Source organism: Dasypus novemcinctus, chromosome 31, assembly GCF_030445035.2.
Source record: "Dasypus novemcinctus isolate mDasNov1 chromosome 31, mDasNov1.1.hap2, whole genome shotgun sequence".
In the NCBI taxonomy this organism is placed as follows: Eukaryota; Metazoa; Chordata; class Mammalia; order Cingulata; family Dasypodidae; genus Dasypus; species Dasypus novemcinctus.
Genome location: NC_080703.1, coordinates 36,648,683 through 36,674,370, shown reverse-complemented (window position 1 = coordinate 36,674,370; position 25,688 = coordinate 36,648,683). Strand labels below are relative to the sequence as shown.

The window sequence follows — 25,688 nt, the reverse complement described above, 5'->3', positions numbered from 1 at the left end:
GCCAGGCATACAGCTGCAAAACAATTGCCCTATTTGTGTGTGGAAGAAGCCACTGGCTTTTGGCTGCAGCTTGCTGGCCTCATGCCCCATAGGAGCTCAATGTCAGAGAAGCTGTGGACACCACAGGAGCCTGGTCAGTGAGGTGATGAGGCAGAGACCGCCGACCTCAGGCAATGCCTCTCTAGCACCCTCTACTGCAAACCTTAGCACCATGACAGCTGATAAAGCTAGATGATATCATCTATTCCCACAGCACGGGGCTGGCCTGGTCAACAGGGCTCTGCCCCTCAGTTTCCACAAGGTCTTTTGCGGAGGGCACCACCTCTGCTTGGACTAGTGCTGAGCGGGGATGGTCAGCAGGACTCAACCCCTCAGTCTCTGCAGCGCTCAGTGGGCACGGGGAGAGGCGTGGCTTTGTTTGTGGTGTCCACTCTGAGCAGAGCATCCAGGCAGAAAAAAAGGCTTCATTCCACAGGGTCACCCTCTGCCAGGTTAAGAAGAGTAGTAGAAAGAGCAAGCTTTCCTTGGGACTTCTGGCCTGCACCCATTGTCAGTTCCAGGTTGCAGGGTGCTCTAGCGCCCAAAGTGACATACATGGAAGCCAAAGGAAAATGAAGCAGAACAAACAAAAATAAACAAACAAAACAGGGAACTTCCCACCGAGTCATCTTTCAGTTTGGAAGTCCCTAGTCAGTCTTCATTCTCTCCACCCTTCAGAGTCTTCTGATGGAGGCTTAACGTAGGCTGCCCAATGTTTACAGTTGCAATTAGCACAAGGAATAGGGTGGAATGAGATTATTCTATCTTCTCGCAAACCCCAAACTCTCCATGGCCTATGATTAATTTGATTTATTTCCTTAGACTGTACTTGCAGGCTTATTCGGCCCAGGGGTGTTTCTGAGCTATGGTGTTGCCATGATGAGCTGGCTCAGGGAGATTCCTTCTGAAAACTGCTTGTCCTGATCCACAAGTCTTTCGTATTTGCTAAAGCTGGAGATGGGCCATTTAAGTATTAGAAAGACACCCAGGTCTCATGAAGGGCATGGGCCTCTCAATACTAGAGCAGACCAGGGTAAACGATTTGACTTGTCTTAGGCCACCAGTCAACAAACGCCTGCTGGGCACCATTGATTCTCATCCGGCATACCAAAAGTCTGTGATCACCTGGCCACTCAAGCTTGGCACACCTTTGGAGACACCACCATTTCTGTCCTTGCTGTGAACAATCTCCATGGGGTTTCCATTTTTAGAGATGACCTATTTTAAATTCCCCCACTTTTTTCCCCATAGGTTAGAATCACAGAGGAGTGGGCCATCCCATTCGTATCTTAAAATTATAATACATGATGATAATAATAATCATAACGATATCCGTGCTACCCTTTCAGGGCAGCTTCTAAGTGCCAGGCATTATGATAGATGTTTTAACATTACTCTTCATGATTTCTACAATTTATTATTTGACAGACGAAGAAAATTAAAAAGACTGAGCAATAATTAGAAACCAAGAGTCTGATTAGAAATCTCGTTTCATTTTCCCCAGCACGGTCCTTCTCACCCCCTGACCCTCGCCCCCATCACTACCACATTTTTCTCACCCTTTTTGCCTCCATTGTAGTATTTACTTTTTGGTTTTACCTCCTAACTGAGACTGAAAGCATCTTGATGGCAGTGAATTATTTCAGGTCTTCATCCACTCTTTGGCAGTGAGTGGTCAGCTGCTGATTTTCACAGCTACTAAGAAAGAAACACTGTCCCTCCTAGGAAAATGATATGGCAGAGAGATTGAAAGAATTTATCTGGAGCCACAAATGCAGCCAAAGCCCAGCTGAGGGGAAGGGATACTCCGTGAATAATGTGGCTAATCTGATGGTTGAGATTTGACCATGCATATTTAAAAGCACCTAACTTGAAATGAGGTGTTTCTGCGTGCATTAATTTATAGCTACATGTGAATAAATAGAGCCAAGTGTCATAAATGCAAGTATAAGCCTTTCAAACACACATTCCAGACTCATGTCTGACAATGATAGCAGATAAAGGCTCACATCAGTCATGCCACAGCCTCCCTTCCTGATTACAAAGTATATTCTGTCCATTTCTCTGAGCATGATGACACATCATCAAAAGATGATAAATGTCCTTGCAAACAGGTAGTGCTAAAAAAAATATTATTGAAATATTTCTCTCTGGTTTTGCAACAACATCTTGACTGGATTTCCTATCTGCTAGGGAGTGAAAAGCTAAAGGCTTTCATCAGCAGGAAAGCTCAAATAAAAATTTATAAAAATCTGAGGATCTGTAATTGGAATTGACATTAGCTCACATCTAGTATAACCGCAATTCAGAGCTGGAACTCGCTTCTTGTTACACAGCCTGTACTAGAATTCCTCCAGAGTCAGTAAAATATCTGGAATACTCTTATAGAATGTTCATTCATTTAGTCCTTCATCTGTTTGCTTGATGAATATTTGTATCATGCTTTTTCCCTGAGCCAGAACCTATACAAGGCAGTAGGAAAATAGCAATGAACAAGACAGATCTGTCCCTGCTCTTAATGAGCTTCTACTCTAGTGAAAGAGGTAGACAATGAACAAAATTCCCCAAGAAATTAATTATTTACAGCTGCGATAGAGAATCTATAATCCAGTATCAAAAATAAGCTCTTCTTTATATTGATCTAAAAGAGTTCCACTGAATTTTTCACCAGTTAGCCTCAATTCCTGCCATACAGAATAACGTTTTTTCACTCTGCATGGTGGCACATCAGACATTTGAAGCCAGCCAGCACCTGGCCCCCAAAACTTCCCCAGGACAAACGCCACCAGTATTCTTAACTCTTTCACATCGGATAAAATGCTGCGGCTTTTCATTTGCCACTCTGGTGCTATACGTTAGGATTTTGCTCTGGAAAAGCAGTGTTGCATATCTATCACTTTTACGCATAATCTTTTTTGTTAGAATTAATTACATGTTTTTCTTTAATGCATTTATTTTTCTATTGTCTTTTTTTTTTTTAAAGATACATAGATCACAAAAAATGTTACATTAAAAAATATAAGAGGTTCTCATATTCCACCCCCTCACCCCCAACCCAGGCCTCCCACATCAACAACCTCTTTCATCACTGTGGCACATTCATTACATTTTGGAGCACAGCTGTACCACATGGATTAACCCCCCTGTCCCTTCAGTGGGTTATGGCGGATATATAATGTCCAGCATCTGTCCCTGCAATATCATTCAGGACAACTCCAAGTCCCGAAAATGCCCTCACATCACATCTCTTCTTCCCTCTTGCTGCCCTCATCAACTCCTGTGGCCACTGTCTTCACCTCAATGATATACTTTCTTCCATTGCTAGAGTCACAATAATTCTATAGTAGAATATCAGTAAGTCCACTCCAATCCATATTTTATTTCTCCATCCTGTGGACCCTGGGAAGGCGATGACCCCTCTACCTCTAAATCGAGAGGGGGCTTAGATCCCACATGGCTGATGGATGGTTTCAGTACAAACGCAAGAAGGGTTTGGAAATGCAAAGGAGTATGTGGATATTTGACGTGCATTTTCTCTACTGTAATAGCTCTGAATCTAACAACCCTATCACCTTCCTCTTAGTAAATCCTATAATCTTTATTGGCACTTCCAAAAGAGTAGTAATATGCCATCTATTTTCAGGACAAATGATTTTAAGGTGCTTAGCACCAATTTATTATATATATTAATTATAAGTAAAATATGTATACACATATGCACGAACACCATTTAATACACACATATATAACGGTCATATAGAGTGGAGAAAAGTCGATTGAGGAAAGAATTAAATATGCCTCCGGTAACACAGACAGCTTAATCACAAACTTGCCTACAAGAGACAACACATCTTGTGCTCAGGACTGGGTCTCTGGAGCTAGACTGGCTGGATTCAAATCCTAGTTCCATCATTACCAGCTGTGTGGCCTTGGGCAGGTACTTAGCCTTTTTGTTCTGTAGTATTTTCATCCATAGAAGGAGAATAAGATCAAAAGCTTTGTTGTACTCTTGAGAATTACAAATTAATCCATTTAAGCATGACGATGAGTGCCCAACTCTTAGTAATGTTACAGATGGGTAAGCTATTGTTACTAGCACCAGTGAATGTGCAATGAAAATCTAATTTCTTTATTAGCTAAAACCAAGTCAGTCTTAAGAGCCCCTGCCCTGTTAAGCTGGGAAGGAGGAAGGAGATGTACTTTAACTCTGAACTTACGGACTTTCATCATCACAATCTATCCAACGTGAATAGTCTCTTTTGGATGATATTTTTAACTCTATGTAACAGGAAAATAATTTTGTGAGCTATACTTATGTCCCTTTTCCTCTCTGTGCTTGATCTGCTTCTTCTGCCCCCTTTCCATCTCATTAACTTCAAGAGATTATAGTTGTTTCTAAAATGTTTTCCAATCTCCCTGGCAGTTGAGGCATAAAGGGAAATGCACTGAACTCTCATTGTGAGAGAGGAGGAAGCATGCCAGTTCCATAGAGAGCTAATATTCACTTAGCTTTTCTGGAACCTGTTTGCATCTACCTGTCTAGAATACCAAATCTTCTTCCATACTTCCTCCAAAGCACAACCCCTCATCTTGTTCTAGTGCAGCTCATTCTCCATACAAGACTTCAAATCCGTCTCCTACTTATCCTTGTTCTCAGCTCTCTGTCCATCCAATGTCACAGCTCCAAGGACTCAGGACAGAAATGCCATTAAGGAGACTGCAGCGGGCAGTGGGCAGTTTGTTACTGCAGTGTTGACTGTTTTCTTAGGCCAGGGTTTCTAGAGCATGAAAAAATCCAGGCAGTTTCAGTCCTCTGGAAGGAAAGTTTCAACATTTATTTGTTTAATTCTCTCCAAAGCAGTCCCAAAGCATTACCTGAAGGTAGAACTTAGAATTGGATTTCTCGTCCCAGAGGACACTGCTGTGGCTGTGGAGTCAGCCGAAAGCCCTAGCATGTTAACAAGCACATTTGCAGTTAGAGTCTATTAATAAACTGATGAAAGCTCAGCAGTTAAAAGCTGAAGAATGCCACTTAAGACTCTCTTTTTGCTTTTTAATGGACTGAAACCTGTTAAAGCACTGCTAAATAATAAGGCAAAATATCCTTGCAGTTGATAGAGGGACAAGAACACACACACAAAATCAAGAGATTAATTCCAATAGGCTTTGCACTGAAAACAGCTGGAAGGAAGAAAAACCTAGAATCTACAGGGTCCAAGGAGCCCCACGGAGATGCTGGAGATGGAACTTGAGAAGGTCTGCTCAAATAAAGCTCTGATTACATTATCAACTTTTCTTGAGGCTATTAAATCAGTGGAGCAAAAAATAGCCACATTTGGTCCACCGACAGAGGAAGCCGGGTAGAGCAAAGAGAGGATTCAAATGGCACAACAGATGTCTCAAGGCTCTCGTATCGAGGAGCGTGCTCTGAAGAGCCCTTCCGGGGGCTCTAACCCAGAGAATGGTTTATTAAGCGCAAAAAAGAGAGAAGTTAGGGAACGGAGTTCTAAAGACTTTCCTCATCCTTTAACTTCCCAGACGGGCTCCTTCCATCTATTTTTGGATACAGGATGTCCCAAGCAGTTCATGCAGTCATTTCAGTGAGATCTTTGCTTTGTGGACACCTCTCAGGAATCGGCATTCCTGGTCAAGGCTTGCTGCTCCCTTCCCCGCTAGTAGCGTTCACATATCTACCCCACCCTAGGCTAGAGGTCATCCTCGACTGGAAATGGGTTCTAGCCACCCAAGGAGGATTATGAAGCTGCTGGTTTTAGATCCCCAGACGATTATGAAGCTCCTGCTTAGGGCAGAACGTGGCTTCAGTATCACAGGTGTACCAGGTTTCCGGTCACAGGAGTTTCTTTCCAACTTCCCTCATTCTATGTCTGGATTTGGACTCACAGCCTTCTGCTGGCCACCTCCAGCTCTCCATGAATTCTTTATGTATGTTCCTAAACTCCTTTTGCTAACCTGGTTTTAGCTCCTCCTTGCTTTTGCCACCATTATCAACGTACTCTTCCACTATTACCCACAATTTCTCCCTTGGTCTCCAATTTTTTTTGTCCTGCCTTTTCTATTGTTACTGTTCCAGTCCAAGAAAAGAAAAGAAAAAAAAAGGTATCACTGTGACAGACAGATTACATTTTCCAAAGATGGCCACAGCACTAATGCCCTTCTCACACGTTCTTTGGACAATGTGTCGGCTACTGTGCCATCATTCGGGAGACTAGCTCCCTCCCCATTTCAATAAGAGCAGACCTTTGTGCTTGTTTCAGTCAATAAGAGCATGATAGAAGCATACTGGGACTTTCAAGTCTAGGTCACCAAAGGAAATAGCTTTATCCCGGATGTCATTCTTGGAACCCAGGTGCCAAGCTTAATGGAGTCCCAGGCCATATGGAGAGGCCACCAGTAGGTGCTCTGGCCAAAGGCACGAGCTGAGGTTCCAGCCAACAGTCCACAGCAGACATGTGAGCGAGGAGGGTTTTGAGATGCCTCCAGGGCAAGATGCCATCTGGCTGTAACCACACAGACCTCCCACCCCCCACCCGAAGCGAAACCACCTCTTAATCTCAGTCAACAGCCAGAGTCACAGGAGAGAAGAGCAAGACAGGATTGTTGTCTTGTCTTCTTTTTACAGTACCAAATTTGGAGTGCTTTATTGCATACTGGATGTTTAGAACCATCACTACATAGCAGATTATTTGGAGGTGTCTAGGGATTAGCAAGTACAGCCCATGGGCCAAATCTTGTCTTTCATTCAGTAAATAAAATATTTTTGGAACACTACCATGGTCTTTCATAAACATCCTGCCAATGGCTGCTACAATGTCAGCATTGAGGACTTGTGACATAGACCGCATGAGCCACAAGCGCCAGAATATTTTCTATCTGGCACTTTACTGAAAAAGTTTGCCTAACCGTGATTTCAAAAATAGAGAAAACTTTTTTTTTCCTTTTTCCTTTTAATGCTGAATATTTACTATTTTGTAACCTAATGTACCTGTAGCCTACCCAGCTATGTCAAATTTAATTTTTACTTTGCATACCAAAGGTAAAGCTGCCCATACAAAACCATTCATTTGGGTCAAGCTTTCATTAAATTATCAGACAGCACAGAGGTACTAAATAGTCAAATGTGATTTTCATGATGCTAAAGATGTAGAGAGTATGAGTACAAGGGCCCAAAAGTAAATATTCTCATTCCCCAAACCAGGGAGTAGTACACATTGCAGTAAATATTTTACTTTCCCTTTTGGGTAAGAAGACAGTTGATAAAATTAGAAACTCCTGACTGCACAGAAGCTTACACTGGGTGGTGTTTGATGAAGATGAGGCAAAAGCTTTCTCCGATCTTTAAGTAAAGACAAATATTCAGGAAAACCAACATCTAAACCTATTCAAAATTAGATGCCCACAAATTCAACAGACTTGCTTAATAGTTTCTTAAAGAGCTCTATAACTTAGTTCTGATTGCCAGCCAAGGCCCACTTGATTTATTTCCTTCCTTCCTCTTTGTGTTATAAAAAAACTAAATTTCTACAAGATAGAACTCAGAAAAATTACCTTACCCTCTCCCATTAATTGCAAGTTTGATGGAAAATGTTACCTTCACCCTTTTGAATAAAGAATAATACTGGACAGAAATATTCAATGGATTTGACAGCCACACTAAGTAAATTACCCTATCACTGATTGAAGCACAGTTATTAAATCAATGGTTATGTAACACAAAGACATGCTATCTGATTACGATCTGGGATTACCTTGAATTAAGAAACTGGTTCTCAACCACTGTTTTTAAAGCAGGGCACTTTATGTCAAAAAGCTTTTAAAAATTTATTCACCCATCCTTCAGGATGGTGATACTCCACCATTCCAACACAAAAGTTGACGCATACTACAACTGAGAGGTAATTAGAAGACAAATAGAGCATATCGCTAACATATTTTCCCCTGATATTTGGCATTTGGGGAATGTATAATACAAGACCACTAACAGGGAAGATAACTATGATTTCTGTTCCATCTCTGACCCTCCCAAGCTTCAGTGAAGCAAGCAGTCTCTTTGAGTCTTTCTTCCTCATTTTGAAAAGGAGGATATTGATGATGTAAAAATAACTCCTTTACATGTTTTCTTTCTTTTTTGAATAAGGATAAAAACTCGATAACTTATATGTGTACATACGTAAGTTTTTAAAGAGCTCTATAAATATAAACTACACTGTCTTTCCTGTTTAAGAAAGTGCCAACTATGTAGGGAAAATTACGGCCTCCAAATTCTAGAGTTAGTTACGTTATTTTTAAATATCACTGTATCTTGGGTGAAAATGTCTTAGGAACAGAGAAGGTGGCATATCTTTATGGGCCATGAGCCAATCTTTTCTAGTCACTAGATTTTCTATTATGAAGATTATGGCACTAAATACCACCTTAGATGCCTGAAAGAATTACAGCACTTTTCCAAAGTGCCGCATCCTGGTAGATAGTGTGTCCTGGGATACTCTCATCCCTTTCAGTGCACATAATCTTCTTTCTGGATTTCATACTATTGTATAGTCTTAGAGAAAAATTAACATTTGACTACAAAAATAAAACAGATTTTATTTCTTTTGTATTTGAGACCTGAGTTTTGTTTTTCCAGGGAATTCTGTCATTGTCTAGATAGCATTAAAAACATATAAAAAACATGGTTGGAATGGTTTCATACCCAACTCCTAAATGACCTACTATAAATTTTATACTGAGAAAAAAAAAATGTTACTTTCCAATAACACACAAACCTTTTTCTGCCTGGCAAAAATGATAATAATAATAAGAAGAAAATAGCGGCATGGTTTCTGTTAAATGTGGACAAACCAAAAGTGCTGGCCCTTGCTTTTATCTTCTTTCAGTTTTCACACAGGGAGAACCAAACTCATGCTGCAAACAGCATGAACACAGTGGACAGAAAGGCCCATTACAGGGGCTCTTGACTGGGGGCCTGTGAGCTTGAAGTGAAATTAAAAAAAACATTATTCTTGTGGGGATGTGTTGATATGGGTGTGACAGATTTATTAAATAATACACAATACAGTGTGGACTTAGTAAGGGGTCTGTGGTTTTCACCCGACTGACAAAGGGGTCCGTTGCACAAAAAAGGTAAGAACCCCTGCATTAGACTCTCTTAACAAGTTCAAGGACTGATATGCAAAGACAAGTATTTATGAAAGTACCCTTTGCAGGATTACGGGGTTTTACTAGATAAGAGGAACTATCCTACGGAATCTACCAGACATGCAGCTATTTATTAGCAAACCAAATTGGGTCTAGTGTTAACAAGGATTATGGGCAAGGAAAAGGGTTTTGTTGTTAAAAAGCAAACAGCAAGGCCAAAGGGCCCTGGGAGGAATCAGAACTCATTCAAATCCTAGCTCTGCCTCTTGCAAATCTATGGACTTGGGTTCAGTTACTTAACACGGAGCCTGGTTTCTTCACCTGCAATTAAGAAGAATGTCAGTTTCTACGGGTTAGGGGGCCCCAGCTTCTAACACAGACTTTCTAACCACTTTGCTGTAACCTTTTGTCTTTTGTTTTCTGTCTCCTCTGCTAAAGTCCTCATTAGTATTTGTTAGCCTTGACTAGCAAGGGCTGAGCGACTGCTTAATGTTGGTTAAATGACACATTTCATTGAAGCAATGAATTTAAGCATTATATCCCACTGTCATTAATTTTAAACATATAGTTGCTGGTTGGCAATATTTGTTTACCTCCCCTCATATGAAAGGGGCGTTCCAATTGTTCTAGACGTTCATGGCACTATAGCTGTTATTTTCTTCTGACAAATTATTGTCTACCCCAGATTCTATTCTCCTTGTGTCTTGTTTTCCCAATGAGGCTGAAGATACCTTGAGCGTAGACTCCATTTCTACATCTTCGTTTTCATTGCTGCAGGATCTTCTAGATTGCAAAAACACTTGCCGGGGAAGGAGCGGGTGTCTTACTTCGACAGGGCTGCTGTAAGAAAATGCCACAAACTGGTTGGCTTAAACCACAGGAATCTGGCGGTACAGACTGTGGAGGGTAGAAGTTCAACGTCAAGGGTTCAGCATGCCAGCAAACCCTGTATCCTTCTGGTGGTGGCTTGCCCACCATCGAAATCTGCGTCTGGCACACGGTGATCTGTCTCTTCAAGTTTTCTCCTGTGCTCATACTTCCACGTCCGAATTTCCTCGGCTTATAAGGATGCAGCCATAAGGGATTAAGGCCCACTCGATTCCATTTGGCCTCATCTAAATTGGGTCTCAGAGGTCCTCTTTACAAATGCTCAGGACCACGGGTTAGGGCATGAATAGGTCTTTGTGGCGAACATGAGTCAATCTACCACAATGGGTAGGTATGAACGAATGGATGGATCAAAGGAGAAGTGAACAACCTACGGTGCATGAGTCAGGCTCTCCCATCTCTTCTATTTCATAGCCAGCATGAAAGAGATGCATTAGTTTTTTTCCCCTGGTTTTATTTAATTCTACTTGAGAGCTGGCTGGAAAACAGAAGGCTGGGCAAAAAAATAAAATAAAATAAGGTCCAAATGGGTCAAAATCATTACTGTGACACATTCTGCTTCTCGACCTTTACCTTGGAGCTTGACCAGGCACCAACTGTTATGCTGAAAGTGATTGATTTGAAAATCACCTAAGTGTAAAATGTTTTCAAGGCTGCCACCAAACGCAGCCAGCCAGTCACAGGTAAGGCAAGGCAAACAAGAGCACTGGGTTTTGCACGGGCAGAGTGACACAGACTTTTACCCCATGGAGTTAAATATGCTCTCTGCCACCAAATTTAACCTGATACCAGTGTCACAACTTAAAGTTGCACCCATAGTCAATCTGACTCAAGAGAGCTTTTGAAAATGTTAGAAACTGAAGTAGCACAGCAATTTAATGATATATCTGCATGCAATTATGATAATTAAGATAGCAACTTAATTTTATGCTGTCTCTGGGAAATGCTCAACCCAATGGTTGCACACTCAAATTCTGAGTTATACTGGTTAATGCCATTGGTTTGTATACAAAACAGAGGAATGTAAAAGAGTTCAGTTAAGTAAAAATTACTGACTATATGCATTCTGGTCGTTTCTACATATCTTGGAGTGTGTTAGCTTCTACTGTTAAAAGAATTCTTAGGATGGTCTTCCTGAAAAGAAAATTAATACATAATATTTATTGATATTTTAATACAAAAGTCTGCTCATTTCTGGAATAAAAACCTATAAGGCCCATGCATCATCAAGTTGCTTATAATTTCATGGGTTTAACAAGCAGGAAGATACAAAATGAAAACAGGTGCTAGGGCAAGGTTTACACAGAATGCTTGGAATTAGAATCAACTAGGGGAAGAGTGTGGATGTATTTTTATGTGCTTGTGTTTGTAGACGTGCACAGGGACACTGACACACAATGTGTGCATACTTTTGTGCATCGATGTGGGATATATGGTATGGGTTGAGATTTAAGGGAGGACTTTTCCAGATAGAAGAATGTACACCTTTTGCTTTAAAACTTCAAGTGACTTTGTAGTGCTGAAGTTCAGGAGTGACATGGAAGACAGACAGGTAGACGATAGGTAGATAAAAAAAGTTTCCAAGTCGTCAGCATGAGTTTGAAAATCATGAGAGAGAAATGAAAGTGTAATTCAATCCAAGTATCTGCTTTAGCGTGGGGTTTTACTAAGCACCCACTAGACACTTTATTTCCTTGAACTGTCTGGAATGTACCGTTAATCAAGTTTCATTTCACATTTCATGTCTATCGCTATTAGCTCTATGCACGTCACGTTTCCATTTTGGAGACAATGGTTTCTTGCTAGCCACAAGTTTTTATTGATGCTCATTTGACACTGTCATGTTTGATAATCATTCAACTCTTGTAACACTTAAGATTTCTAATTTTAAGAAACATTATTTTGCAGTGAAAATATTTCATCATTACTTAGGCATATATCTACAATTCTTAACAATGACATAAAAGTATGTGTGTGTGTGTGATCCATGGATTTAAGACACAATACCTAAGCATATCTACAGAAACAGACGATTCCAGATGTGTGACATCTGTACACAAAGGCACTGGGATTTTTTATTTAATTTTTAAAATTCACCCAGATGCCTGGTATTATATACATAGATATGGGTTAGGCATTTGAATTATCATTTAGTTCAAAGATTTGATCTTTCTGGGAAAGAAAGATGGTAATGAACACACAGTGTGTTCACATATACAAGTGCATATGCACATACACATGCAGGTAAGGAACCGAGTTGCTTCTGTACTATAATATAAAATTATGCCCTAGATTCTCAATTTAGTCTTAATTGACAGTCCCCTTTATCTTGTACACCCCACACCAGCGTGCCTTACAAAGCTGGATGGCGGGTCCTTAGCAGGTTTAGATCCTCATAGCTTCCCTCTTTCATTACGTTGAGGAAGACAATGTGTTCCTGTTGAGATGAAGAATTCATTGTGAAATTCTCCTATGATGCAGGATACAATTTTATATAATGTATCTGGGTCAAACTTTTATCAGCCTAATAGGAGCAGTAAAACACTATTCATCTTGATTTCCACATGCACAGAAAGATCAAGATAGACTATTTTGGTTATTTCCATGTTACCCCAATGGTTCAGCCTGTCACCGCCAGGTCCCGTACAAAGATACTGGGACCACAAGATTCAAGTAAGTTGTTAGCCTTTTTGTTGTGGTTTTTCTTCTGCTTTTCCCTTCTCTTTTTCAGTCTCTCTAAAGGTCTGCTACCACCATGCTCTGCTGGCACTTTTCGTACATCTTGAGAAGCGAACACTTGATCGGTCTCTTTCTTTGACCAATCTGAAGCCTGCCAGGAGCCAGCGCTAGGGAAAGAAGAAGCACTTAAGGCATAAATGGTTTCGCAAGGGTGCTTCAACTCCTGCCACGAGATGCCTGCAGTGGGGCCCTTTATCATGACAGTGATTGTTCCTGGGAGGCTTTGTGTGGGAGAGTAGGTCAGAAAAGAGACCCTCTGGAAATAGCACAATTTCTACCATGCCAAGAGGCGCATTTTTAAACCACTGCGCCAGACCTTTAAGTGGTGATGGAAATCTGTCCCTTTTCAAATGACTTTAGATTGCCTCTTAAATGTCAATGGAGCTATAGCTTCATAAACCTAAAAAGCCTTTGTTACTCGTCTTAAAGAAAATGTGCAGTGCTGATTACAAAGACCTGGTATATAGGTATATTTTTGGGAGAAATGGGTAGTAACGACAGGCTCTTAGATATAAAATAATGCATGTAATATATTAATTTTTATATAAGATGTATTATATTATAATCTATACACAAATTCATAACTACCTATATAAAAGATACATGGTTTTCTGAAATCAAGCACAACCTGGATTTTGCTATATTTTTCAATACATGTAACTTTTAAAGTAAAGTGTAGGTCAAGAAAAGGGAACTTTCCCCACTTGCCTTATGGAAACATAAATAGAAGCTAATTCTGACTTGTCCTCCACTGAGAACTTCTGGCCTGTTTGTTTTCTAAATAGCACTGGGGCTGTTTTTTTCCTTAACACTATTCTTCTATCACCTTTACCCTAGTTGACCTTCTCATTTGGCTTCTCTATAACTAGAAGGGAAAATATGCTTGGGCATGGCCTCCTGGCACTTGACCTGATGTAAACCATTCTCTGCGGATGGTAATGCTGTGGAAAGGAAAGAACCAAGATTTTTGACCCTACGATTAACTGACTTTCCCATGAAGTTTTGTTTCCTAATGTATTTGCTTTCAGTCACTGGCCAACATTTTACATTAGGTATCTTCTTCCCATTAGGAATGTCTCTTTATCACTCTGAATTCCTGAACAAATAATGTGAATTCCAATAAAGACTTGAGTCAATTATTAATGCAGGGCAAAAAAAAAAGGACTTCTTTACATTCATAGATCTTCCCAACAGTAAATTCAAAATTATTTCACTCTTGCCACCTTTAAGTCAGATGAGTAGAACATTCCTGGATTACTCTACAATTTAATAAAAGAAAAAGAGAGGGAAAAAAGGATACAAAGCAAGATTGAGTTATCAGAATGCAACTGTAAATTCTAATTTAATAGCTTTATCTGATGAATATATTTGCAATTCACTCAGTCTTGCTACAGAGAATTATGTAACAGAACCAGGGAGAAGTATTCTAAGACCTTAGCAATTAGATGACTAAGGTAAATCTCTATACTCAATAGGCTAATTAACTCTTGATTGATAGTTACTTAAGAGTCATTTGAAATGTCAAGTGTTCTTTATCTGTGCACCTAGAAAATCTAAAAAAAAACACCTTAGGGGTTGGATTTGATGACCTTTATTAAAATTTTCAACCTTGAAATTCTATGAGAAATATCACAGAATTCCTTGAATTACTAGGGAACCATGGAATCATTTATACACAACTACAAAAGTCTAATGCTTTGCTATGCTTCGATTCAAGAACAAAATCACACAACTCATTGTTTTAATTTTTATTATTTATTATATTTTCTATTAAAAATACTATGTAAAGAGGGGAAAAAAGGAATAACCAAGAATGTGTTGCCAAGGAGCATGTCATCTAGCAATGGAGAGAAAGGAAAAACACATAAAAATTATATCCTAAGAAGACTATAAGAAGGGTAGTTAGGAAGGTATGAATTATTATGGGACTTCACAGGTAGGAGGAAGAAGAGAAAGTGAGAGCTGGGTCTTGAAGGATGATTAGACTCAAGTGAGATTGAGAAGTAGGGGAAGAAACAGACCTGGAAAAGCCAGTTGTGTCTCCAGCGGAGAATACTGCAGGTGAGCATTGGGAGAGAAACTTGGAAATATATGTTGTAGTCAAACCATGAAGGGCCATGACGACCAGCATAAAAGTAAGTGATGTGATCTATGCAAGGTAAAGTAAAAAGGGGGATAGAATGAAGGATGTGGTTATCAAGGGGCAAGAATGGAGACAGGTTGGACTTGTATGAGAGCTTGGGCAATTGCATGGGGAAGACACTGGTCTACAGTGCCAGGATATGTGTGGTCACAATGGATGGAAAGATGTGTTCTGGAGAGAAACAAATTCCAGCAACTGAACAGATGTAAAGACTGAGCTAGAGAGGCGAGGCAAAGACACCTGCCAGCTTTCAAATCTGTGAACTTCAGAACCAAAAAGAAACTAGGGAAGACTGGACGGAGAGACATTTGATGATGATGGACAAGACGTGCACTTTTCCTTTTTTTAATCTGTTAATGAGAAATACAGAAAGCTATCCAAGTGAGTGGCCAATAGGCCATGGAAAAGCAGGTCAGGCCTAAGGAAGCAGAACTAGAGATGTGACTTTTGAGACAGCTAAGCCTAAGGGATAGTTGAAGCCAGGGGCGAAATATATATAGGATTACAGCTCCCCAGGATCTGCACCGTCTCACACCCGCAGGAGAACTATTGCTCCCCGCTGCATTGTAAGCAGGCTTGGCTGTGTGACTTGCCAGTGCAATGTGAGAAGCATGATCTGTTACTTCTACTAAAAAGCTTTAGTGGCCTATTGACTCATTAAACCTTTTTTTCTCTACCCTAAGAATTGGTAATAACCAAATAGTGGCTGCTTCATCAGCCTAGGTGCTGGAGAGAAATTAACAACGGAGAAAAGCCACAGCTGACAGGTAACAAGTGAGAAATAATTACTTGTTAAAGCCATTAGAATTTGGGGACTGTTTGTTACTGCAGTGTAACATAGCCAAACCTGACGGATGCACCATGGGAATAAATAAGATCCCCCCAAAGAAAAAGTAGAGGGATTAGAAGATGCCTCACTGCAGGACTTTATCAGACATTTCAGAATTTGTCATTTCAGAGGGGAAAAAAAGCAAATTGAATTATATTTGCCAAAGTACTCTAAGCTTGATTTCTTAATTTTTATCATTATTTTTCTATGTTAAAAAAGACCCACAACATTTGCAATTAAAAAGAACCACTTATTAAATCCGAAAAAGTTATTCTGGCCATCTGTAGAAATGCTTACTGTATGAAATATTCTGTAAGGAATAGCAACCATGTTCTTATACCAATGATCTTGATGTGCTCAATATATATATTTTAAATATTCCTTTTTCCTGTAATTTCCTCTTAATGTAAATTCACGAACATAGCACTCCTCCTTAGATCACAAGCACTACAGCCATGTCTTAAGGGACAGCCTTCTTGTCTGGAGATTTAGGAACGAGCCTTATAGTGAGCAGCCAGTGGTTGATCAATGAATGCTACCTTCTGCTCCCAACCCCAGCATGCATACTGAAATTCCAAGGTCCTAACATTAGAAAATAGGAGCTTAACCCACAGGTCATTCAGACATATTTGTTACCCCAAGGCAGCAATTAAAATCCTGCATATTGTTTAGGAATTTCAGAGGAATTGCCTGACAATACACCCTTTGCATCAAGTAGATTTCCAATGGAATTTTATTTTTTTATGAGTACTCTCCTCCTCATATTTCAGAGAATCCATGGAAAGCACCCAAGTTCTCTGGGTCTACACCACTTCTTGCCCTTCTGCTATCGTGGTTCCCAACCCTCTCATCTCTCTTAGTGTTGTCATCTACCAAGTCATCATATACTTAGCATTTTTCCAAGCAATCAGTTTTCAGATCACTGAATTATTTTTGTTCAAAATGATCCAAAATTAGGGCAATGCGATTTCACATGTCTGAATCTATTATACATGAAGAAATGCACAAGTCCTAAAACATCCTTGGGTGCTCAGTAGAATTACAAGTTTTGATTATTAAGAAAAGCAGGATCTTTGATTCTAGAGTCTCATATCTTCCCCACATATTTACTGTTCTAGGAAACTGTCATTGTGACTCATTGTGTTTTCAGCGTTGTACTCCTAATCATCATGAAGAAGCAGATAGTAGTAAAAGGACAAAGAACAGTTTTAAGAAAACTCAGATGTGTGAGCCTATGTGCCTCTGATTTATATTGAAATGCTAATGGGATAAGGGTTTATCAAATGATGGAGTTTTCTTGGGCTACTCTTCAGAGATGGTTTTGTAGAAATTCTAGTCCAAGGGTAATATTGGACTTGAAAATTCTGCTGTATGGTGGAATCCATAGTCTCTCTCAACCTATATGGAATTTTACATCTCTGGACCTCTTAGGAACTATTACGGGGTTCTCCATGGTACCACCATGGGACCATTAGGAAAGCATTATCCTTCCTGATACTCCTTACTTCTGTTCTTTGGTTTTACGGTATCTGGACCAGCTTTGCAGACTTTACTATCTCTAGCTACTCCTCTGAATTGTCTTTAGCTCCAGCATGGAGAAGGGTAGCTGTCAACACCATTTCAACCAAGAGGTAAATTCTGGCATCTTCTCTGCGACACAGTTTACTTTTTGTAGGTTCTCTTCCACAAGGCAATCCAAATGTTCTTCCCATTCAGCTTCAATAAGGATATTCCAGTCTCTTACATTAAAGGACGGAAGTAAGTGTTCATGCCTAATTTACATAACAGAGACAACCTATTTGAGAATCTTTTCCTAACCCAAGTTATCATTTCTATCCATCATACACATATACATATATTTAAATGATGTGCAACCTTAATGGTACAGGGTTACTTGCATTTTAAAGAGGAGTCAGGGTATCCCAAATAGTCACTGATAACACTGTATATGAGTAGAAGAATGTGGGGATAAGCAAAAATGTTATACTAACCTCTCACAGCAAGCTCATCTCTGTTGTCCCTTCCTACTCTCTTCTTTGCAAAGGAAAGTTTGTCTGCATTTCCCTTTGGCATATGTGGCTTTGGGGACCCCAATTTATGCCCCAATACCAGGGAGGAGATATTGTACTCACCTGCTCCGTTACCGCTCCTTCCCTTAAAGTCCTCAAAACAAATCAGTAAGTATTCAATTAATAGAGAAAAGACGAATGCTTGCATTGTAAAGCTGCTTTATATCCAAATTAATAAGGCAGGTGGATACCAAAAGGGTGACTATAACAAGCCCTTTTTTCCCCTTTAACATATGGTGGCATAAATTTGGAGAATCAGAGAATCAGAAGGGTGAGAGAAGACATTTTACTTAGATTCTACATCATGCCAGACCAGGGGCCAGGGTACAATGATGACAAATACGCTCAGTCTCAGAGAGTACACAGGGGCCTCAGGGAGAGGGGCATGTCTACACTTCCAATAATGCAATATGATAGGGGGCCCGAGTAAGGGCATAAAATGTGTATGGGAACTTGGAGTGAGCATCATTATCTCTGTTGGAACAACAGAGGAAGAAGTATCATACCAGTTCCTTGGAGGGCCAGTGGATGAGACCATGTGTAATACATCTGTTTTAATCGGTTCCATTTGTCTGCTCTATAGCATTTGGCATGTTCATCAGTTATAGCCAGAAGAGTCTCTTCTAATAAGACATTACCATGTGTTACTCTCTAAATGCCTCTCACCATTGCCATTTCTACAGACGGAGTTCATCTAGCATGTTCTGGCCCTTGTGCTTGAGAAGGTGATTTACTGAGTCATACGGGATTTCCTTTTATGTAAATTTTGAGGTACTGTGGTCTTATATTGTAAAGTGCCAGCTCAGGGAAACCCCACCGCTTCCCCTGCTGTGAATAAGTTGGTTGCTTGCAGGAGCTGCCCCAAGGGGGCCATTCAGAGGCTATTAGTTCACAGTGAAGACCGGGTTAACACAAATAATTGGTATCAATAACACTTACCTGTGCACGCAGAGAGATGGTACCCCAACCATAACGAGCCCAGAATTGCCCAGCCACTACTTGACACAATGTACTGCTTGGAATGGATGAGAAGAATAAGGCCTTACTGGGGGCTTCCCAATTCATTGGGCATACTGGGGTGGGTATGTTAAACGAAACCTGCTGAGGTGCTGCACACAAGAGGCAAACAATACACACTGAAAAGGCTTACTTTTCAAATAGGGTGTCGGGGGACATGGCTTCAAAGGCTTTCAGAAACTGTCCCTCTAAGACACCAACAGGACTCTTTCACAAGTCGCAATCTGCAATAGAACCGATTACCTGATTCTCTTAAAAGTAGCGGGAGAATGACGGGGAGACAGTGACCATCACACAGAAAGATGGACCAAGCGTGACTCAATGTGGCAGAAACATAAACAAACAGACATGGGTTAAACACGGGAGGGGGGTTCCCCAAACAACAACAAGGACGACAACAACAAAGATCATCTCTTAACCTGTTTTGTCAGAGCTGGTACTCATGGTATTGGTAGTGATGGAAGTGAAGGCAGTCTTTGCGCTGTCCTTGGCAGTGACAGATTTCTGCTTATTTTTCATGGCTTCCAGTGCTTTGAGCTTCTTGGCATGTTTCGTGCCTTTGTAGTGGGCCGCAGCCTGGCTCTACAAAGGAGAACAAAATGAACCATGCAATCAGGCTCATTTCTAAACTGGCATTCTCTGTATTACTGCAAATACAGACTCCCTTTCAATAGCGGGTACCATTCAAGCTAATTCTGGCCATGGCCAAACAGTGGGGCTCTATTTAGAATGATGCTAGAAAGCATTGGGAATCAAGCTCTAAATCTTCAGGACGGAAGGAAAAAATATGTACTACTGGTTCTTTTTGGAGAAATACAGCTGAACACTAGCATTTCAACAACATTTTCTTTGTGGAGTGAAAAAATATATAAGCATTTACACCTGCACTGTCTTTGTTCTGCAGCAGAAAATACCAGGCTCCATAGGTGAATAAGGCCCTAGGAAAGAGTGGCTGTCACCTCCTTGGCTCAGGAAATGTGTTTTCTCTTTCTACAATAGGTCTGATTAATACAGTCCCCAACAGGTGTCTACAAAGAAGGGTTCGCATATAACAAGGCGAGTTGGGACCCTGGAGACAGAGATTGAAGCTAAAAAGTTCAAAAGCAAACACACTGTCCAAGTCCCAATGGAGTGTGCTGAAGCTGGACAATTTCGGGTTCTTTCTTTCGCCTTGCTTCCCACAGACGTAGTAACAGACTTTCCAGGTAGGGTCAACTCTTTCATGCCCTGGGTCATTGCCAGGAGGCTTTAATATGTTTTGACTACGAATGGGCCAATGCAATTTTTTTGCCTGTGCCTTTGGTGGGCCTATCTTTTTGAACATTGATATACATTTTTCCAAACACTGTTCTTAGGGCAATGGGGAGAAAAATTATTTGTGCTGGAAAATTATCTTTAAAGATATTTATATTTATTAATGTTTATTTATTTGAAAAACTTATGTCTCTATGGAATGGAGAAGCAGAGACTTCCTTAAATTAAGAGGTTTTCTTACTCAAAGCCTTTTAAAATGTCACCTCGCATCGAAGAAATCTCAGCGGAGGACTTGTTAGACTACCCATAACTTCCCAGTGGTTATCTAAACTGTGTTTCATTTTACCAGGAAAAATTATAATCATATTGTCTTCTTTGTCATAGTAACTTTTGGGAGCAGGGGGTCACAGCATAATATATTTTAATAAAGAGATAAATAAATAAGCTATACCTTCATTTGCATCATTCTGGCAAGATATACTCAAAAGGCCTAGGTACCCTTATTGAAAGAACACTGGACAAGGAAACTTTATATTAGAAACAGTTTGAACAGAGAGCACACTCATGCATCAGTTACAGGTTTTCCAACAACACATAACATCAAAAGACATAGTGTGAGCCAAAATATGAAGTTAAAACATGCTATAGTTAATTGAAGTACCAGCGAGAGATTAGATTTGTTTTATTCTGCATGGTTTGAGAATGCCACTTTTTCAGATGCAGTTTATCCTTATTTTCTATTTCTTCACTTTAATAAACCAAGTCCTCTGGCCATGTCTTCTGAGAACAATATGCCATATTCAATTAAATTACTAGATAGTTAAGTCACCTTTTGTAGGCAGCTGGCTACATACTTTCCCTTAAAGCAAAGTTCCCCTCTTCTCTCTGCCAGCAAACCTACCCCTAGAAATAGAAGAGCATGTTTTACCTATACTACATGTTAAAAGATGTCTCCTCTTATACCTCCAAAATATACATGTTTGAGGTTCCTAGCAAATCTACATTCTCAGTGGTATTTCAAATCAGACAAGATTTTGTTTCAAAGCAACTATAGGAACCAGGTGGATGTTATTATTTGGGGAATTAAGAAACTTATCCAAAAGAAACCCACAAGTTAAGAGATTACTTACACACACACACACACGCAAACAAATACTTTCTGCATAGGTAGAGCTAAGCCAAGGCTCTCCAACAACTGAAACAGCTTAGGGAGTTCTGGGAGAGGTAGAAGATAAAATATCAATAGTTGATGGGTTCTCAATTGAGACCCTGCCTTCCTACAGAAACACAACAAAGGAAAATGCCTATGTGCACTTGTTTCTTGAATCAAACTCCCAAAGTACCATGATAACGATTATCTGAATTAAAAATTAGCTTATTAGGAAAAAAGGTAACACTAAGCCTCCTCAACTTTATCAAATAATACGAGGGTCCAAATTGCTATCCAGATACTAAGAAATGTAGAATTTAGTGAAAATGATGGAAGAGAGTGCGTGTGGGTGGTGGTGATGATGATGGTTTGTAGAGGAAAACAATGCAATTGTGCTTGTCATTATGTAAGGGGTGTATGTGTGTGTGTTGGGTGGGTGGAGTTGGAAACCCAATGGAGATAGATAACCCTTTTGGATACTTTAAATTTTCTATATTGTCAACCTTTATTTAATGTTTGTGGAATTTATTGGACTGCTCTTGGATTATCCAAACTGTGCTTGATACTAATTTTTTTCTCTGCATACTGACACCCTAAATCTAATCTGTACAAAGGAATAAAACCCAGCCAGCCCTCCTCACCCCTTTAGGCCACTTTGCTGGACTAGACAGAATTTTCAGGCACATTTAATCTTTCTGTGACTCTTGACAGGGCCACAGCCTAAGTGGGGATCTTGCCAGGAGATCTGTAAAAAGCAGGAGTTGGCCAGAGAAGCCTCTGTGGAGCTCGCTGGGGCTAGAGGAGGCAGGATGTAAATGAGCAAGCCATAGTTCCTCCAAAGTTGTTTCCTATTCCTTATCAGCCATTTCTGAGCCTAGCGGTTCTCAGAAAGCTGGGCACCATCGGATAAAAGCAAAGGTTTCAAGGTTAAATGGGTAAGTGTACTACGTTATTATAGCCCATTTTAGAATTCTGTGTTTTTAAACTAAAACAGAATCACGTGGTCATAGTACCTGCGGAAGTGAACTGAGCAACCAAAAAAATGGGTTTACCTACTTACTTTTATTTATTAAGTGGAATATTAGGGCATCTTGTAATAAAAATTGCTGCTACCAACCTTGAAATAGCAGATGACACCATGAAATCTAGCAAGTGCCCTCCCAGAGGCAAGGGTTGACGTTAACGATTACATGCCCACACTCCTGAAACCGAACGATGGCATTTTAAATGTTATTACTACATCCTAGCCGGTCAGAATTTTCCATCTTCAAAATACATCTACAATATTTCAGAAAGTCTTCTAGTTTAAATGCAACTGAAGTTTCAAAGCAGATAGAAATAATAGTTAAGTGCTCAGCGTTTTAGGAGATGACAGGGTGGCAGTTCATTTTTTTGAAAAGCACACACGTATATTTATCTTACTTTTCTAAGTAAGAGGCTTTTTTATAAATCACTATTATCCTATGAAACTCATTGAGCATTCAATATCCAGGTATTATTTTATTCCAATAACACCAATATTTGTACATTTTTATTCTATATTTTTTTATATAAAATACCTTACTATGCTTTTGAAAAGCTAGGAAATTTATTGTAAACCTATGTATCGGGTTACCACAAGCAATTAATTTTCATGAAGAAATGTGATTTCGACACCACCAAGACGATCTTTGTTAGTCTGTGATGGCATGTAATTTTATCACATATTAACATTTTATTAAAATAAAATTAACAGGACAACCAGCAAGATGGGAGCGGAGTAAGGAGCTCCTAGAGTCAGCTCCTGCCACAGAGCAGTTAGTAAACTCCCAGAGCTCTCTGGAGCTAGCTGAAGCACCTGTTTCAGGGCTCCAGGAGACCAGAAGAGCATCCTGCCACATCCTTGAAGGAATGTAAGAAGGAAACTGCCCATCTGCAGAAAAGATTCATAAGTAGAGCACTCCGTACCCCAGAGGTTGGTGCCATCCTCTACTGGAGGCAGAAGCCACCTCGGGAACTGTTCTGTGGCTGGAATTGAAAGCTCCACTTCCCAAAGATGGGGGAGAAAGGGAATATTGGGCACCGATGTCAGCGGCTGATTAGTAAATGTGGTGGGCTAAAGTATAACCCTCAGAACAACTAAAGTTTGAACCCGTCTGGGTCAGAAAGAGCCTGGTAGTCACCATTTTGACTACACCCTCAGCATGAGGGGAAGCTGGGTTGACTGAAAATCACAATGAAGGCAGAGACCATCTTTCACCCAGATCAGCCTGGTGCCCTAGCAAAGGCTTCAGCCCTACCTCTAGCAGGGAAGAAGTTGGCGGGCCCTCCACCAGCCTCTCTGGGTAACTGCAGAAACATTCAGCTGGCACAGACTGAATAGTCGAAGTCTACTGGGGAAACTGCAGTTATTTTGGACCCATATGGTATAGATTGCTGCCCACACCTGCAGCTCCATCCCCACCCCAGGTAGGGGAGAAAGAGGCGTGAAGCTTTATCAGTCTCTCTGGGCAACTACAGTCTAAGCCTGTGAAACCTGTGTGTATTTTACACAGCTGTGGCTCTGTCCCTACCCCTGGCAAAGTAGAAAGGTGGGAGAAGCTTCATCGGTCCCTAGGGCAATGAGGGCAGCTTGAGTCTCCACAGTTTACAGCACCAACTACATCCCTGGCTCCTACTGCACAATCAGCAAGAGAGAAAGGGCAAGAAAGCCCTAAATTAAGGAAAGAAACTTCACCCAGAATAAATACACTAGTAAGCCAGATGCCAAGACACAAACAAAAAATTACAATCCACACCAAGAAACAGGAAGATATTGCCTAATTAAAAAACAAGATAAGCCTCCAGATGACATAAAGGAGCTAAGACAACTAATCACAGATATTCAAACAAATCTTAATAATTTCAATGAAACAGGTAAAGAGATTAAGGATATTAAAAAGTATTAAAGACATTGGATAAGCACAAGAATTTGAAAGCATACATAGAAAAATAGCAGATCTTATTGGAAAGAAAGGTACAATAAATGAAATAAAAAATACACTGGAATCATATAATATCAGATTTGTGGAGGCAGAAGAAAGCATTGGTGAGCTTAAGGAATGGTCTCTGAAAGCAAACATACAAAACAACAGATGAAGAAAAGAATGAGAAAAATTGAACAAGTTCTCAGGGAGCTAAATGACAGCAAGAGATATGCAAACATACATGTCATGGGTGTCCCAGAAGGAGAAGAGAAGGGGAAAGGGGCAGAAGGAGTATATGAAGAAATAATGGTAGAAAATTTACCAATCCTATTGAAGGGCATAGATATCCACATTCCAAGAAAGACAATATACATACCAACTCCAAGACACATACTAATCAGAATGTCAAATGCCAAAGACAGAGAGAATTCTGAAAACAGCAGGAGAAAAGTAATGCATAACATATAAGGGATATCCAATAAGATTAAGTGCTGATTTCTCATCAGAAATCATGGAGGCAAGAAGATACTGCTGTGATATATTCAAGATACTGTCAGAGAAAAACTTCCAACCAAGAATCTTACATCTAGCCAGATTTTTTTTTTCAAAAATGACAGCAAGTTTAGAATATAAACAGAAACAGAAACTGAGAGAGTTTGTAACCAAGAGACCAGCTTTGTAGGAAATACTAAAGGGCATGCTACAGTCTGAAAAGAAAAGACAGGAGAGAGAGTCTTGGAAGAAAGTCTAGAAATAAAGATTATATCAGTAAAAGTAATTGAATGTGTCAAAAGAGTAGTGAAAATAAAATGACAGATAAACTCAAATATTTTGGAATAAATTTAACCAACAATGTAAAGCATGTATATTCAGAAACTACAATTCATTGTTAGAAGAAATAAAAAAAGCCTAAATAATTTGAAGAAAATTCCATGCTCATTGATTGGAAGACTAAATATCATTAAGATGTCAATTCTACTCAAATTGATATACAGATCCAATGCGATCCTGATAAAAATTTCACCAGCATTTTTAAAATAAATGGAAAACATGATTATCAAATTTATTTGGAAGGGTAAGGGGTCTTGAATAGCCAGAAACATCTTAAAAAGGAAAAGCAAAGTTGGAAGATTCTCACTTCCTGGCTTTAAATCATATTACCAACTGTAGCAGTTTGATATGGTTATGAATTCCAAAAATAGATATTGGATTATGTTTGTAATCTGATCTATACCTGGGCATGATTGAGTTATGATTAGGGCATAAGCCATGGCAAAGAACAGTGTTGAGGGTTTCTGATATTGGAGTTTTGATGTTGGCATTTGATGCTGAAGCTTGGAGCCCCAGGGAGAGAGAAACAGCCATTCACCTGATAGTCTACAGCTGACCTTGTGGAGAAAACAGAAGCTGAGCCCAGAGGAACCCAGGAAGCCGGAACCCTCACAGATGTCAGCAGCCA

General features: G+C 40.0%; 1 protein-coding gene across 3 annotated transcripts in view; it reads right to left on the bottom strand.

The window, feature by feature from the left end:
- ZNF385D (zinc finger protein 385D) overlaps positions 1–25,688 on the bottom strand; it is a 994,621-nt gene that overhangs the window by 75,245 nt on the left and 893,688 nt on the right. For all 3 annotated transcript variants that reach the window (XM_004449034.4, XM_004449035.5, XM_004449036.4), the window contains one exon: positions 19,300–19,462. In XM_004449034.4, coding sequence (XP_004449091.2) covers positions 19,300–19,462 — 163 coding nt within the window. The remainder of the gene's footprint in view (positions 1–19,299; positions 19,463–25,688) is intronic.